Consider the following 18488-nt stretch of genomic DNA (forward strand, 5'->3'; position numbering starts at 1 on the left):
CACAGTCGGCCATTTATGGGAGTCAAATTTTTGACTCCCATAAATGGCCGACCATGTTAGTTCGCACAGTAAAAGGAAAACATCGCAACTTAGCAATTTCGAGGCAAATTTGTGTGGTTAATTGTATCCTACTTTTAAAACATCTTTCCAACTATATGCATTTTATAAAAAACGGATACAAACGCTTTTTATAGACCAACTCGTTCGATCCAAGGCAACATGTTCCTTTAACTACGAGAGCAACAGCAGGGCCCAATCTCATAGAGCTGCTTCAGCAGAAAATATTGCTTGACAACTCTCTGCTCAGCAGAAATGAGCAGGATGCCGATCAGAAATGGTACATGTGACATGGTAGTTTGGCCGGTCACCCTATAATTTTGTTGTGCTTAAAGACACTGGACACTATTGGTAATTGTCGAAGACCAGTCTTCTCACTTGGTGTATCTGAACATATGCATAAAATAACAAACCTGTGAAAATTTGAGCTCAATTGGCCGTCGAAGTTGCGAGATATTAATGAAAGAAAAAAACACGCTTGTCAAACGAAGGTGTGTGCGTTTAGATGGTTGATTTCGAGACCTGAAATTCTAAATGTGAGGTCTCGAAATCAAATTCGTGGAAAATTACTTCTTTCTCGAAAACTATGTCACTTCAGAGGGAGCCGTTTTTCACAATGTTTTATATTATCAACCTCTCCCCATTACTCGTCACCAAGTAAGGTTTTATGCTAATAATTACTTTGAGTAATTACCAATAGTGTCCACTGCCTTTAAGCATCTTTTTGTGCTAAAGCAGCTCTATGAAATTTGGCCCAGTTTATAAGGACATTTGTTTAGAGTTCATAAAAATGACCTCATCTTAGAAATGCCCCCACTGGTAATTAAACAGCTCCAAATACAAAACAGATTCCTGTTTAACATCGCTGTCAGTACAAGAAAACAAATGTTTTCCTGAGCAATTTCCCTGCTTAGCAGGTCAATTGAATTGATCGAACAGCTAAAAAGATTTTACGTAGACTGGATGTCTGTTCTGAAATTGTTTTGAGTGATCCAAATGGTTGCTTAAGAGTTTTGTCAATGGCCAGTTACACTTCAACGACAACTCACAGAGTGACCAATTTTCCTGCTTAGCAGGTCAATGGAATTGAGTGAACAGCTTAAAGCTACTACATAGACTGTGTGTCTGTTCTGAAATTGTTTTCAGCAATCCAACTGGTTGCTTAGTAGTTTTGTCAATGGCCATGGGCAAATTTCATAACGCTGTTTAGCACGAAATACCGCCTAAAAAATTTCTTTGCTATACAAAAACTGAGTGTGGCACCAGTTACAATGTAAACTTATCTTAATTTTGGCTGGCTACCTGTTCTTATTGAGCAACACTTTCCAGTGCTTAGTGAGTTTTTGTACTTACAGGCTTTATGAAATTGGGCCCAGCTACACATCAATGGCAACTCACAGAGTTGCTTCCCTGAAATCAGGAAGGCTCGGAAGCCGACCACCCCTGGCACTTTTGACCGGCTGCAGGATGCTGTGTGCCATCCCGCTACTATTCCCATCCGAGGAATTACCCCCTTCTATTGCCGAGTGCATACCGTGAGACCAGCTAGAGTGATGAGTGGTGTCAACCAAGTTATCGGGATCGGACTTGGAATGCTTGTGGTGAGTGTGGTGATGGTGGAGGTGAGTCAGGCGTCGATCACCGAGGTCCGCCTCGTGGGAGGTTTTACGCATAAGGGAGGCGTTCGACGAGACGGATGTCTGGAGGGAGGGGAGTTGTTTCTGGAGAGGTTGAAGGCGCGGCTCTCTGGAGTGGTGTAAAGCTCCACTGAGAAGATTCTAGACAAGAAATATAAAAGTCATTAAAGGGAATGTTTACATACATTTGGTAATCCCTCTTAAAATTAATGGTTATACAAACTTTTGGTTAGAAGCCTACAGCATAATAGATAGTGTATTTTGGGAAAGATTTCACCTCAAAGTAATGTAGGTATATTAAAAGATATCAGTTTTTATTCCTGAAAATTTGAATATGTGACAGTAACACTTCTAAGATTGTGTTGTCCTACTAGGGATTATTTTTAGGCAATATCTCAAAAGCGATTGGTCATCGAAGTTGTGAGAAAATGATGAGAAAAAAAAACACCCTTGTTGGATGAATTTGTGTGCTTTCAGATAAGAATAAAAGATTTCTAGCTAGAAGCCTTTTATTATGGTAGTAAGAAATTACCTCTTTCTCAAAAACTTTGTTACTTCAGAGGGAGTCGTTTCACACAGTTTTTTATACTATCAACAGCTCTCCATTGCTCATTACAAAGTCAGCTTTTAAGTTAATATTTGTTTTGAGTAATTACCAAACTTGTACCTTCCCTTTAAGGTCATGCTTCGAGTGAAATGACAAATGATTCTGGCTAACCTTTTCAGCTGTTGGCGTTTGGTTGATCTTCCTGATTGGCTTAGACTGCTCTCGACTGCCATAGACATTCCGCTGCATTGCAAGACGCTCAGTATTGGAAACTTCCCCATGGATGAATAACTGTAAGGGGGGGACAAAAACAGATGTTTAAAGACAGTGTACACTATTGGTTATTACTCAAAATAACTATTAGCATAAAACCTTACTTGGTAACGAGTAATGGGGAGAGGTTGATAGTATAAAACATTGTGAGAAACGGCTCCCTCTGAAGTGGAGTAGTTTTTGAGAAAGAAGTGATTTTCCACGAATTTGATTTAGAGACCTCATTTTTAGAATTTGAGGTATCAAAATCAAGCATCTGAAAGCATACAACTTCGTGTGACCATGGTGCGAAAAGGGTGTTTTTTCTTCTTTCATTATTATCTTGCAACTTCGGCGACCGATTGAGCTCAAATTTTCAACGGTTTGTTATTTTATGCATATGTTGAGATAAACCAACTGTGAAGACTAGTCTTTGACAGTTACCAATAGTGTCCAGTGTCTTTAAAAAACACACGTATCCTTATAGTACGGGGGAGGGGGAAAGACATAATACCAATAACAGAGTAACAATAAATCACCCTTTAAAGTGATTGCAAACGCCATACTAAAAATCAACCACAGTGACACAACCAAGGGTGTCATCCATGCATCTTACTGCCATAATTTTCGCGACAAATTTCAACTCCAGAAAGGATTACCGATTTGCCTGTTTTTATTTACAACTACAGCAGCCCAGCAGGCAGTAATTACTTGTACACATCACTGTTGTACTGTTTCTGCTAGAGAGCACTCACATTTAAAGGAACGTTACAGAATTGGTAAGAAACAAAAATCGTGAAGGTCACAGATTTACATACACGGTCTAATGATGATAGTTGAAAACATCCCTTGAAATATTTCTGTCTGAAAAGTCATATTTGATGAGAAATAAATAATCTAACTTCGCGTATGGAGTTTATCGCTCAGTGAATGGTTTATTAATTTTTATTTTGGCATCGATGCAATGCCAATATTTTAATCGGTTTTTCACTATTCTCTCTTGACCCAGATGGCCGACCTATCTCAAACGTATAACCGTGTGGTGGATTACATAAAGTGCTTACACTGCCAGCAACTGTTTTGTTAGCAAAAACCAATTCTGTAATGTTCCTTTAAACTAGAATAAATTTATTCAACAAAAAAAGACAACAAAACAAGCACACACAGCTCTGGTAACCTTATTCTGTTCAGCATAATTTTGTTGTGATTAGTTACTTTTGTGTTTAAGCAGCTCTATTGAAATGGGTCCATGTGTGATACTGCTCATATTAATACCTACAGCTCAGCTATGGTCAGGATCAATAGCGCCCTCTTGTGTTTTTCTAAAAACTGAGGTAATCCCATTTTAAAGGCAGTGGACACTATTGGTAATTACTCAAAATAATTATATAGCATAAATCCTCACTTGGTAATGAGTAATGGGGAGAGGTTGACAGTATAAAACATCATGAGAAACAGCTCCCTCCGAAGTAACGTAATTTTCAAGAAAGAAGTAATTTTTGAGACCTCAGATTTAGAACTTGAGGTCTCGAAATCAAGCATCTGAAAGCACACAACTTTGTGTCACAAGGGTGTTTTTTATTTCATTATCTCGCAACTTCGACGATCGATTAAGCTCAAACTTTCACAGGTTTGTTATTTTATGCATATGCTGAGAACACACCAAGTGAGAAGACTGGTCCTTGACAATTACCAATAGTGTCCAGTGTCTTTAATAAGTTTCCTGATGTTTCTACAAACTACTGACTGCTCTTACCGATTGACTTTTCTTCTTCTTCTTTCTTTTGCTGGACTGTACCTCTCTCCATTGACTGTCGCTAATTTCTTTAGATGATTTCCTACAATGAGAATTGCATGTGTTTATGTACAGGAATCAAATGAATTCTGAAAGATTTTCAGATATTGACAATTGAGTAAAGACCAAATTTTGATAGATATTACATTTAGTCTATGAGAAAGACTCAAGTGGTGTTAAAACTGCATGCCACTAAATAAGGGAATAAAAGGGTAGCAACAAGTTCTTTAAAAGCCGTTTAAAACAGGCAGGGTCACTGCCGTGTGATGAGGGCCTTTATCGCACGGCAACGACCCTGCATGGTTTGTAACGGCCGTTTAACAAACGAGTCACTACTCTTTTATTCCCATTCATAAACACCCCAACGCACTTTCCACCAATAGGTATAGCGAAACTGTCTGAGGTATTTATGAATTTATTATTTTGCAGAGGTTACATTTTGAAGGAGATAAAGAACCGTGTTTTTGTTCACTGATGCATCTATGCATTTTGAGCACTGTATACTTTGGTAGGATTTGAATCCATAACCTTCACCAAGGACCAAATGTTGGTCAAATGATTACAACTCAACTTCAGTGGTTATTTTTAATGTCACCTTAAAAAACAAAGTCTTCTGTGTTTTATGGAGGTTTTAATTGGAGATATGGGAGAAGAATTACTTTCAGCTAATTTATATAAAAGAGCTCTGTCTTAAGCCGTATTCCTATAGACCAATATCACGGTGCAGCCATCTTGAATTCTCCCATTGATATCAATGTTACCAATTCGAGGCTGGAAGAACAAAAAAGTCTGGTTCCTAATTGCAAAATCATTATTAACATTCATTATTGTTATTGGATACGAGGAACATGACCAGAATGAAGGCAGCATGATAGAGGTCTATTGGACCCCTTTTCGCTGCCACACAGAAAGTTACTGTGATTGGCTTTAGAAATATTCTACTGTGCAGTCCCACCTGGACTTATATTCTGCGACATTTAAATAGCGTTTTACAGCATGGTTGCGGTAGGTTTACAGCAAGCTGTTCCCATTGGACTTGTTAGCTGCCCTGCTATTAGTTACTGTGGCTGCGCAGAAGTCTTCCACGACCTCCTTCAGCCCGTTAGTTGTACATCATGGTCACAGTAAGTTGACAGGGAGGTCAGTTTACCATACATCCCCATAAGCCTTTTTGAGGTATGGCGGGCGTGATAGGAGTGTACTGTTTGGTTTTGGTGTATACACACAAATTTACCCAAACCTTATAGTTTTGTAGCATTGTGTCCGCCATTTCTCAAAATGGCTTATTTGATTTTGTCATACTACAGAAAAGTCGCAGTACTCGAACAACAAATAAAGTCCATTGGGAACCTGGCTTGATTCTTACCATGAGTTATTGCTGTCCGCAGTGTTATTGTTGTGTTTATTCTCAATGTAGGAATCTCTGGATGGCTTGGTACTCTGCCTATCTGAGAGGCCACTGGAACTATTGGTTGACAGATATGATGTTTCAATGAAGGGATTTTGATCTGTAGATAGAGAAGAACACAGGCAATCAATGTCAGGAGACACTTTATGTAAAAGTACTTTTAGTAAGACACAAAACACAAATGTTCACAGATTTACATTAAAGGGAAGGTACACGTTTGGTAATTACTCAAAACAAATATTAACTTAAAAACTGACTTGAGCATTGGAGAGCTGTTGATAGTATAAAACATTGTGAGAAACTGCTCCCTCTGAATCACATAGTTTTTGAGAAAGAGGTAATTTCTCGTCCAACAAGGGTGTTTTTTCTTTCATCATTTTCTCGCACCTTCGACGACCAATTGAGCCGAAATTTTCAAAGGCTTGTTATTTCATGCTTATGTTGGGATACACCAAGTGAAAACACTGGTCTTTGACAATTACCAAACGTGTACAGTGTCTTTAAACTTACGGTTAGATAATGATTTTATAGATGGAAATTTGCAATGGGGATATGACGATTAATTTTGGTTTTACTCATAGGCTCGGTAGTCTAGTTGGTAAGACACAGCTCTAGAATTACAAAAGTTGGGCGTTCATATCCCATCCAGAGTAATGTCAGTGATTTTGTTTCACAGAGCTCAGAAAAGTACTGAGTATACAGTGCTTACACAGATCGGAGTATATAGACAAGGTTGGTAGAAAGCTTCTCTTGGAATATCACTTGCTGAGGTGCTGTAGTTTTTTAGAAATGAGTAAAACAATTTCCCAAAAATAAATTTGGTCTCAGTGAGAAGAAAATTATTTTAGCATTTACAACGAATATGCGCGACTCGCCTGAAAATATTGCTCAGTGATTTGCACTTTTTCTCGCAAAAACTTGACGACTAATGAAGCTGAAACTTCTACAGGTAAATTATATTACATACATCTTCATTCACAGTGAGTAGGGATTCATGTCATGGCCAAACAATTTATTAACAAAAGGTATCATGAAAACCCTTTAGGTCCCAATCAAGAAAACTAAAGCTTTGGCCTACCACCAAACTGATGGCTTCTGCTTTTACTACGTGGCCATGTGGAAACCCCTCCTTGATGCCCTATGCTGAGGCTTGCTTTCTCTGCGTATGTTGCCTGCTGTAGTTGTCTGTCTTGCTGCTGCTGCTGCTGTTCTTGTTTTTGTTGATGGTCTCTCAATTTGAATGACTGGTTTTCTCTGATCTGAAATAGGGAGACGTATAACGGCACATCAGTCATTGTACACCACCATAAAGTGCGAGTTGCGTTACATTGAAGTAAAAATGTATATTCCTTCCTCCATGATTGAAGTACATGAAATTGTTAATTAGGATGGTCTGCAGTTAAGTGGGCTTATTTTCTTTGTTAAGCAGGCACCCCTTGGACAATTGGATGGCGCATCACTCCCTGTATTTGTTTATTTGATCATGCATCACACAAGCATGTTTTGCAGATTTTTGTCTCCGCTTGAAAACAACAATGTTTTTATGTAGAATATTTTATAAATGATCTTTCTCAAAAAAATGTCGCTGGTTTTTGTTCTTCAATGTTTACAAGTCAGCGTATAGACCATGTGAACCTTGTTTACAATAAGTGTGACTTTGTACATTCTTTCAATATTCTGGCAAGCAATATACTACACTGGTCCTAAGGGAAAGTTGACATTTTGTGTCATAATTTACACATAAAACCAAGAGTTATGAAAGTAAAAGCTGGTCAAGTTTTGAGATGTGCGGCCTTTCATCATATCAAAAGTTGATAAGAATTAGAGCTGTGTACACATCATGCCTGCAGGAAGTCCAGGCTCTGTGGTTCTTTTGTAAACATGTGATGTCAGGGTCACATCGTCTATAAGCCGCCCAACGAATGAACCCCAGCAGTATTTTGACATTTTTTTGAAAGGCCAAAATCAATGTACATATAAGTTGTGGCCCATCTATGTCAAAGAATATAATTTAAAAAAACTAGTTCCCAATCACTTTTTTGAATGGTCTTACCTCCTGCTCGTCAGGTTTCGGTGTCTGTATAATGCGTCCCTTGTAAGCAACTGAGCCCTCATACTTCTTCTTGCCAGACTTTGGCTTCCGTTGGACGTCTGGCTCAGTTGAAGTATTCTGGCTGCTTGAAACACCCTGTGTCAATAGAAACGGAGGAGGTTAAAACCTGTGCACAATTTCATAGAACTGCTTACGCAGAAAATACTGCTGAAAGCCATTGACACTTTCGAAACAGAAAAAAGAAAGAAAAAAAGTTTACAGATTTACAAATAACTTACAGGGTTTACAGAAGGTAATAGTGAAATACTTCTCTTGAAATAATATTCCATGAAATGCTTTACTTATTGGAAAACATTAAAACAATTATAAGCTCTCGATATCGAGAATTACGGATTTATTTGAAACACATATCATGCAGCCCTGATACTTCACGACGGCAACGACGGCAATTGCCGTCGTTGCCCCTACCGATTGCCGCAATGCCCTTCAAAAACCCAATTTTTCACGGCAATGATTGCCGTGCCCTTTTCTCATCATTGCCGCCGTGCCCTTCCTCCCGAAAACAAATTATATTCAACGTTGTCAAAGTTCGAAAATAAGCCAAAAAGTCCCGATGTCTGTGTAAATTTCACGCAACGAAATAGACCCCAATTTCACGCACGTAAGGCACAACACCAGATTTCAGGCCTGTTCGTTTTTCTTGGCGTGCGACAAAAAAATACTAGAAACATCGAACGCTAGAGGGCGTTTCGAAACAAAGCGATATCGTGAGATTAAACGCCCTTTAGTGGTAAAATTACGCGAACCAACGCTAAACGCCTTGAGACAAAGACTCGACGTGTCTTTGCATGCTGGGATAGTGGTTTTCCCCATGCTTGGTACATGTGATGTACCATCATGTACAGCATAGGCGTCGCGCACCGCATGCATTATCTGTCAACATCGTGTCAAAATGGAGCAGTTACGTGGGAATTTTAACGTCTCTACGAAAAACTACACAACGTGCATGACCAATAGTAGGATTACGTATGAACAAAAATTATTTATTGTGTATTGTAAGTAGTTGTTTTTTATTTTGTTGAATTAGATGAATGCTTTCTTTTTTCATTGGGTAACAGTTAGAAAATGGAAAAATTGGAAGAACTATTTTTTACAGGCAACTCAGAGTTTTTTTTTCAAACTGCCGTCGTGCCCTTCGCAACTTTTTATGATTGCCGTGATGCCCTTCCAAATTTTTGAAAATTGCCTTGGTGCCCTAAATTTTTACAAAAAGTCAAGGCAAAACTGCCGTGCCCCTTAAAAGCCGAAGTATCAGGGCTGATCATGACACGGCAAAGTGTGCGGAAACAAGGGTGGGTTTTCCCGTTATTTTCTCCCAACTCCGATGACCGATTGAGCCTAAATTTTCACAGGTTTGTTATGTTATATACAAGTTATGATACACGAAGTGTGGGCCTTTGGATAACACTGTTAACCGAAAGTGTCCAATGGCTATAAACAGTTCCTGCTTAGAAAAATTAACCAGGATATAACATAGTACGTGTGAGATGATATTTTGGCTAGCAACCTTATTCTGAAGGTACAACTTTGTTGTGCTTACATGTAGCTACTTTTGGTGCTAAAGCAGCTCTATGAAATTGGGCCCTGGCTGGTGACCTTATACCAAGTTTAACATTAAAAAAAAAGTGTTTTTCAGCTGCAGTTCGAGAGACTGAAACACGACCAAGGCCTGTGATTTTAGCGCCGGGCCAGTAAACTGTCCAGGGTCCTGTTATTTTTTAATAATAACACCTCATTGCATTACAAAATTAAACTGACAAACTCAAACATCCTTCAATTCCCTTGAGTATTGAAGTCTGATCGGTACTCATAACAAAAATGTGATAAATCTTCTCTTATTGCTTGTGAAAAAAACATCTGAAAAGTGAACTTGTGTAGATAGTCTTTTTGTGAGATTCCGCTCTTGTAACAACTTCTCTGGTCCAGCAATCTTGTGGAATTTTCCCCCAAGTTTGAACCCTTCTGTACTTGTATCCATCACACCATCTCATCCATTCGGTTTAAGGATCAATTTCATTTTAAATTTCATAGCTGTCCTACCTTAAGAATGCTTTTCTTTTCAGTGGGCTGTGGGTTTGGTCTCGTCACAGACTCACTGGCTTCCTGACTGCCAGTGTCTTTATGATCCACAGACTTGTTGGTACCCAGACTCCCCTCAAGCTGTTCCCTTGGGGAAACCTTAGGGGAGATGTTGGGTGAGCCATTCAAGGATCCTTCCTTAGACCGGTTCCCTCCATGGATGCTGTCCTGGCAAGAATCCGTGTTTGGAGCAAGATACCTTGGAGTTTCTGACGTATTTGACAAAGGATGTCTATTCCCGTCAAAAGAAAGCTTCAGTTTACTTGCAACGGGAATAAGAGGAAGTTCTCGCTCGACGAGATTAGAGCTTTGATCCAGGTTGTTGGTCTGACTTGGATTCGAACCACTACCCTCAAGCCCCCTTATCTTGCCATCAAGGAAGTTTGTAGAGGATTGCTTAGGCTCAACAGCCGGTTGACGCGGGTCACTAAATAACACAAAGCTGTTGCTGTCCGATTGAGTGGGTTCACTTTCAAAATACCGCTGAATGTTTTCACTGACTGTGCCGGGTAGGGAGTCTTTGGATGCGGACTTTGCCGCTGCGGTGTTATTTTTCTTGTCGTGGTTTTTGAAGTACTTCGACGGAGGTATGTTGGATCCCATGGGGTTCGGTATGGCGTTTTCTTTATCGGTAGCATCTTCTCTCAGTCTGTTGTTTTTAAGATCCTCAGATGCTACCTTGCGGACTTCATCATCCCTCGGGGAGAGGGCGCCCTCGTGTGATCTGCTATCCACATTGTTTGTATCCGTATAACCATGGTACTTTGAGGTCACCTTCGTGTTTGCGTATTTCCCGAGGTGCTTTGCGAATGATTCCGATGGTCCCTTGCTGTGTGCAGATTTGGCGAGGCTGTAGGATGTCCGCTCATGGGGTTTCTCGTTCCGAGTCTCATGAGTTCTCTCTCCTCTGGCTATCCTCTCCATTTGAGTTTCAACGTGAGGCTCTGCGTGAGGCTCCTCCGTGGAGTACCTCGTGGGCTCCGTGGGGTGGCTGGCCTCCCCTGGTTTGTCCCAGTGGATGGGAGGGGACTTGGATTGCACAACCTTCTGTTGGCTTCTCCAAGTCTCCACGTTGCTGTTCGTCTCAGCCTGGAGTTGCTGTTGTTTTTTCTTGCTGGATTTGAGGAACTTCAGATGGGCGGCTGGGATCTGAATGCTGTTGCTTGCTGTTGCGTCTTCTTGGGATGGCTTCTGGTTGTAGGAATAATCATCCTGAGATGTTCCGACAGTATTTTTATTTGGATTTACTCCTGATAGAACTTCCTCTTTAGGCTCCTTGACAAATCCAAGCTTGGGACCATTTCTGTATTGCACAAATAAACATATGAATGAAAGGGTTCGGTTCATTTTGCACAACATAAAACACAAATAGATTTTCATTAAACTTACACGGTTTCAAGGTAACGATGGTAGAAAGCTTCTATTCCCTTTAAGTATTACGGCTGAGGTGCTGTAGTTTTTGAGTGTTTGAGCAGGTATAAGGGATTTCCACGACTTTCCTGAAAACATTGCTCTGTAATTTTCACTATTTAAAAAAAAAAACCACGACTTAGACTCACGTTATGGCCGAAAACTTGATCTACAAGAGGTACCAAAACGCCGAAAAAGGCAAAAAATACCTCACTCAAATAATAAAGACTTCAGGCCTGAAGCCTTTTTCAGGCATCCGAAAGCACATAAATTTATGCAACAAGAGTGTTTTTTTTTTCTTACATTATTCTCTTGCAAATTCGATTACCAATTGAATCCAAATTTTCACAGAGTGAGTAATTTGATGCAGATGTTGGGATACGCCTAATGAGAATACTGGTCTTTGACAATTACCAAGCATGTCCAGTGCCTTTAATCGCACTGCAAATAACTTACTTGGATGGAATCTTCTCAAATTGTCTGGATGAATAGGCAGACTTGGGTCTTGGGAGATCTCGATGGAGTAACCTTTCAGTATGGAATGCTCTATGCTCCAAACACTGCTCAATAGTGAATCGATCTGATGGCTCTAAGCGAAGCACATTCTAGTGGAAAGTTTAACAAGTTGGTTATAAAACATGTCAAAGATGGCTCAGAGCAAAACAACATGCTACTGGAGACTACCTTACTTCCAGAGGTGCGCCGAACCAGATAGATCAGGAGCGATTTTAGTCGTTCCGAATGATTGCAACAGTCGATCTTTCAACTCCTAGTGTGCCAGACACTCCTATCTGTTCAAGTACTAAATTCATAATTTAGTGCGTCTGTCTGAAATGGGTGTTAAACACCAAGGTCACACGTTATCAAAGCTATCGCAGTGTTCACATTTAAGCAAGATGACACAATGCAACCTTCTTACACCAGATATGAGCAGAACTCTGTGGCATACCAATATTCCATAAATTATGTATCAAAATGGTAGGCACAGAATGGTAAGCACAGAACCACACAAAGTGTTATAAAGCCATCGTTTATAAGTATCGTGTCACCTGATCTAGACCATCTGCTATGCAAAATGTTTAGGTTTGTATGCGTTTTGCTGACCGGCTGGCTTAAACCAACTGGCCACTCAAATACTGTCCATCTAATCTATGGACAAATGGAATTTGTTTTATAATGGACAAGCGGTTATTAATTTGTTATACAGATGGCAACATTTCACTTTGAGTTAGGTTAAGTATGTGAAGTAGTATAGGTGACGTATTATGGAGCATGTATAAAGCCTCTTTCACAAAAGAATCAAACTGTCTGTTCCATATATTGCACACCACATGACGCAAATTTGTGAATTTATTATACCGATGCCATTTTGGTGCAACAGATCTCGCGCGAAACAAGCTTTGGACCATTCTGCAAAATGCACATCCACTGTATTATATGTATATGACTACTGTACTAGTACAACCATTTCACAGAGCTGCTTAACGGCTGCTTTTGTGCTTACTACGTAAGTTTCCATTTTTTAGCGCTACTAACCTTCTGGTGCTTACTGTGTCAAAATAAATGACGTTACAATGCAAATCCGAGGTAAATGCCACCTAATTTTCTTGCTAACTTGTAATTCGCTTATGCTAAAGCAAACTTTTCTTGCCAGTATTAGCACAACAATTTTGACCTTAAAGCAGCGCTATGAAATTGGCCAATGTTGAAATTGGCTATGAAATTGGCCAATGTTGAAATTGGCTATGAAATTGGCCAAAGAATTAAATGAACACCATTGCAGATATTGAAGACTAGTACTATTCTTACCTTCATAAAATCTATGCTGACACTGTTAACAACTCCTGAATACTTTCTCTCCAATGTCTGAGGTTCAGAAACTGATGGAAACTAAGAATAAACACACAACAAACAAATCTTACGCATTACAATTTAGGAAAAACATCTAAATTGTTCAATTGTTGGGTTACAGCAGTTCAATATCAAAACAAAATTAAAGCAAATTGATACGTCATTGAAAAATGCGATTTTAAAGAGCTGATCATTCATTCATGATGTTGCTGATACCCTTTAATAGATGGAAAATTTGCATCGGATATAAAGAATATTAATTTTGGTTTCACCCATATACACTGATATCTGTACGCACTGTATGATCAGTAGTTTTCTGAGCTCTGTGGAAAAAAGATCACAGGCATAGTAGGGGTCTACTCTGGTGGGATTCAAACCCACAACCTTTGCAATTCTAGAGAAGTGTCTTACCAACTACACTACAACTACACATATTTTTTTGGTATAGTTTAATGCACTTTAGATTTGTTAAACTTCTATGTACTGTTTAATTCTCACAATTGTTTTTTTTTTTTCTACAAGAGTATGGAATAAACGTTTTATTAAATTGAATTGAATTGAATTGAATTGAATTGAATTGAATTGAATTGAATTGAATGGAATTGAATTGAATTGAATAGCTAGAGGCAGATTGAATCTTGAATTTTTGTAAAACCAAAACTATAGCAGATACCCATTCAATGTGTTCATGGCGTCCTCCAAGTGCAATAAGAGATTAACTAATAGTAACAGATGCTCGTCCACAATATCATGGTATGAAACGCCCACAATCCTTACTTCTAAGTACAGACTTTTCGAACAGTTCCCTCATGAAGCCCAACAGTGACACCAGCTTTGATTAATGAGGAATTAATGATTAATCCTAATTAAGGGAGCCGGCAATCCTAGGCACCAGACGGACCAGCCACTTTAGCACTAGACTAGTGCGTGCAATGAGCCTCTGTCACCATCAAGTACATCGTTAGAGTGGAGTGAGTCCACTCAAGTTTTTAAAGCACAGTGTTTATTGATTCCGTTTCAATTAAAGAGCTTTCCACACTCAAACGTTGACATAGCTGTGATTTATTTCTAGTTTATGCGGGCCTTTTACTTCACAGAGGCATGCCTCTGCTCATTGCCTTGGTGCCTTTGAAATGTTCCAGTAGAAATTTACCATTTCCTCATAGGGCTCCCTAAACCATGGAGAAAATGCCTTGGTGCTCTTACCCTTTAAAAAAAACCCAGGCTCAATAACTAAACATCAAGCAACTCATCCTTACTGAGCCCAGAGAACCCAGGCTCTATACCTAAACAACAAGCAACTTATCCTTACTTAGCCCAGAGTACCCCGGCTCAATACCTAAACATCAAGCAACTCATCCTTACTGAGCCCAGAGAACCCAGGCTCAATACCTAAACATCAAGCAACTCATCCTTACTGAGCCCAGAGAACCCAGGCTCAATAACTAAACATCAAGCAACTCATCCTTACTGAGCCCAGATAACCCAGGCTCAATACCTAAACATCAAGCAACTCATCCTTACTGAGCCCAGAGAACCCAGGCTCAATAACTAAACATCAAGCAACTCATCCTTACTGAGCCCAGAGAACCCAGGCTCAATAACTAAACATCAAGCAACTCATCCTTACTGAGCCCAGAGAACCCAGGCTCAATACCTAAACAACAAGCAACTCATCCTTACTGAGCCCAGATAACCCAGGCTCAATACCTAAACATCAAGCAACTCATCCTTACTGAGCCCAGAGAACCCAGGCTCAATAACTAAACATCAAGCAACTCATCCTTACTGAGCCCAGATAACCCAGGCTCTATACCTAAACAACAAGCAACTTATCCTTACTGAGCCCAGATAACCCAGGCTCAATACCTAAACATCAAGCAACTCATCCTTACTGAGCCCAGAGAACCCAGGCTCAATAACTAAACATCAAGCAACTCATCCTTACTGAGCCCAGAGAACCCAGGCTCAATAACTAAACATCAAGCAACTCATCCTTACTGAGCCCAGAGAACCCAGGCTCAATACCTAAACAACAAGCAACTCATCCTTACTGAGCCCAGATAACCCAGGCTCAATACCTAAACATCAAGCAACTCATCCTTACTGAGCCCAGAGAACCCAGGCTCAATACCTAAACAACGAGCAACTCATCCTTAATGAGCCCAGAGAACCCAGGCTCAATAACTAAACAACAAGAAACTCATCCTTACTGAGCCCAGAGAACCCAGGCTCTATACCTAAACAACAAGCAACTCATCCTTACTGAGCCCAGATAACCCAGGCTCAATACCTAAACATCAAGCAACTCATCCTTACTGAGCCCAGAGAACCCAGGCTCTATACCTAAACAACAAGCAACTCATCCTTACTGAGCCCAGAGAACCCAGGCTCAATACCTAAACAACAAGAAACTCATCCTTACTGAGCCCAGATAACCCAGGCTCTATACCTAAACATCAAGCAACTCATCCTTACTGAGCCCAGAGAACCCAGGCTCAATACCTAAACATCAAGCAACTCATCCTTACTGAGCCCAGAGAACCCAGGCTCAATACCTAAACAACAAGCAACTCATCCTTACTGAGCTCAGAGAACCCAGGCTCAATACCTAAACAACAAGCAACTCATCCTTACTGAGCCCAGAGAACCCAGGCTCAATACCTAAACAACAAGCAACTCATCCTTACTGAGCCCAGAGAACCCAGGCTCAATACCTAAACATCAAGCAACTCATCCTTACTGAGCCCAGAGAACCCAGGCTCTATACCTAAACAACAAGCAACTTATCCTTACTTAGCCCAGAGTACCCAAACTCGACTAAACATCAAGCAACTCATGCTTACTCTTAGGCCGGAGAATCTTGGGTTCTTTTCAAACAGTACCATCTGGTAGTTGGGTAGAGCTCCTATAACCTTCTGTATAATGTAGAGTTGATCTATTTCACTCTCACCGGGGAATAGTGGTTGTCCATCACTCAGCTCCCCTAAGATACATCCTATAGACCAGATGTCTACTGCCTTGCCATATGGAGCACTTCAGAAAACAAAAAATCAAATCAAAATATCAAACTTATTAATATGATACCAAGTAGGTAATTATGATTTTTAAGGCCACTTCAAGGTGTCCAGGGGACGTTGCCACCTACTCCGGGGGCTGAAACAGGGTTACCCCTCCATCAGAAGCCTGGCTGGTAGAGCGGAAAGCACTGCCTCCCCAATTTTTGATGATAATCAGGTATTTAGATAGTGCCTTTACAAAAAGATCAAAGCGCTGAACAGAATAATCTCAGTATCCGTTGAGTTAAAATGGGAATGTAATTGGGGCTCAAAATAAACACTGGACCGCAGGCCCGAGGCCGGTGTTTTTAGCATCTGGCCAGTAAACCAGGCATGATATTTGGCCCTTGAAAAAAAAGTAGGAATGTTTCTTTGAGTATAAGGACTACATGTACATATGGTTTAAGCTTCAAAATATGTTTAAGGCTATTTATTAATAACAATTTTTCAGATTTTCCAAGGTAAAAAACAATTAGGAAAACAGACTCAAGTAAGAAAAATATGATGCCTGGTAAACTTATGACCGACAAGTCTGGCAGTCTAGTGTCTATAAATAATAACACTGCCTCATCTTTAATAAGGGAACCAATGTGTGGTGAAAAGGTTTTCAACTAGTGGTTTAATCCCAACGAGGCCTGGTTCTTGATAATTTTACCGAGACGAAAATAATAATTGTTAAATGATTTCTTTCAACATAACACCCCTCCAGCTATGAAATGGTAAAGCCCTTGGCCGCCCTCGCGTAAACAACTCCTATAATAGATGTTAAATTTGCATCGGGGATAAAGAATATTAATTTTGGTTTTACCCATACACGGATGTGTGTTAGCACTGTATACTCCTTATAAGGGAATGCTGTGCGCGTCGCACGTATCGCGTGATGTGGCACAACTGTTTCAGCCGTTGCTCTCGACCAATAGGAATGAAGAAACTGTCTTATAAGAACAGGTGCAAGGTCGCGTGTCACGCCCATGAATTCACACTTTTTACCGGTCATAAACAAAGGTTTATACACACAAACGTGACGCTCTCTCCACCAATAGGAATAGCGAAACTGTCTGAGGTATTTATGAATTTTCAGTTATGTTTAAATATTAACTTTAAGTCAAATCTTTCAAAGCTTAAAGGCTGTGGACACTTTTGGTAATTCTCCAAGTCTAGCCTTCACAGTTGGTGTATCTCAACATATACATAAAATAACAAACCTGTAAAAATTTGAGTTCAATTGGTCGTCAAACTTGCGAGATAATAATGAAAGAAAAAAACACCATTGTCACACGAAATTGTGTGTGTTTAGATGGTTGATTTCAAGACCTCAAGTTCTAAACTTGAGGTCTCAAAATCAAATTCGTGGAAAATTACTTCTTTCTCGAAAACTATGGCACTTCAGAGGGAGCCGTTTCTCACAATGTTTTATACCATCAACCTCTCCCCATTACTCGTCACCAAGAAAGGTTTTATGCCAATAATTATTTTGAGTAATTACCAATAGTGTCCACTGCCTTTAATAATATTTAATCTTATAACACTCCTCTTGCATTTTCTGTATTCTGGTTTGCTGAAACACGGTCACGTGGGGTGAACTAACATAGTCTAGTAATCGCACGCGCATATTTTGAGGGAATATGAACAGTGCCCGCCGGGCACTAGTCTTTTAAAATAGTGCCTGGTTACAGTGCCCTCTCTTGACGTGAACCTTGAACTGCAACTAAAAAACTTCCTTTCTTTTCCAAGTTTCTTTTCATATTTCACATTTAAGACAGAGGTGTTTTAAAACACATATTGACTGGCATAACTCGGGCCTGTGAGTGACCAGAAAAAGGGGACCCGCCTTCGGCCTCCGGAAATAGGTCCCTCTTCTGGTCACTCAAAGTCCCTCGGGGGAATAGACGTACACTAGTTACCTCATTGCCAGTCAATATGTGTATGATATTCAAGGAAGTAATGAATAGCTTACCCAAGGAGTAGCTCTGGTGAGCGATACCAGCGTGTAGCTACATAGTCTGTGTAGTTCCCCGTACCATTACCACCCAAGTTACGAGCAAAACCTACAAGTGAGGAAACAATTTAAAGGTAAAGCTTGCTGTTAACATGTGCAGATACCAGCCAGCAGGGTCAGAGCCCAATTCCACAAAGCTGTTCTGTGCCTTTAAAGCAATCGCACAACATCGGTAAACAGTTTTGTCCAAAGGCCCACACTTCGTGTATCACAACTTATATATAAAATAACAAACCTGTGAAAATTTAGGCTCAATCAGTCATTGGAGTTGGGAGAAAATA

The 18488-nt window shown here is 40.0% G+C and overlaps 1 protein-coding gene across 2 annotated transcripts in view; it reads right to left on the bottom strand.

The window, feature by feature from the left end:
- Positions 1-767: 767 nt before the first annotated feature.
- The window catches only part of LOC117293656 (cyclin-dependent kinase-like 5), a 37835-nt gene continuing 20114 nt past the window's right edge, over positions 768-18488 (bottom strand). For both annotated transcript variants that reach the window (XM_033776045.1, XM_033776044.1), the window contains exons 10-20: positions 18166-18256; positions 15996-16185; positions 13108-13188; positions 11755-11903; positions 9850-11191; positions 7750-7884; positions 6775-6955; positions 5655-5796; positions 4250-4331; positions 2413-2532; positions 768-1835 (exon numbers count right to left, since the gene is read on the bottom strand). In XM_033776045.1, the coding sequence (XP_033631936.1) occupies positions 1452-1835; positions 2413-2532; positions 4250-4331; positions 5655-5796; positions 6775-6955; positions 7750-7884; positions 9850-11191; positions 11755-11903; positions 13108-13188; positions 15996-16185; positions 18166-18256 (2897 nt within the window). In that variant the 3' untranslated portion in view covers positions 768-1451. The remainder of the gene's footprint in view (positions 1836-2412; positions 2533-4249; positions 4332-5654; positions 5797-6774; positions 6956-7749; positions 7885-9849; positions 11192-11754; positions 11904-13107; positions 13189-15995; positions 16186-18165; positions 18257-18488) is intronic.

Source organism: Asterias rubens, chromosome 8, assembly GCF_902459465.1.
Source record: "Asterias rubens chromosome 8, eAstRub1.3, whole genome shotgun sequence".
NCBI lineage: Eukaryota > Metazoa > Echinodermata > Asteroidea > Forcipulatida > Asteriidae > Asterias > Asterias rubens.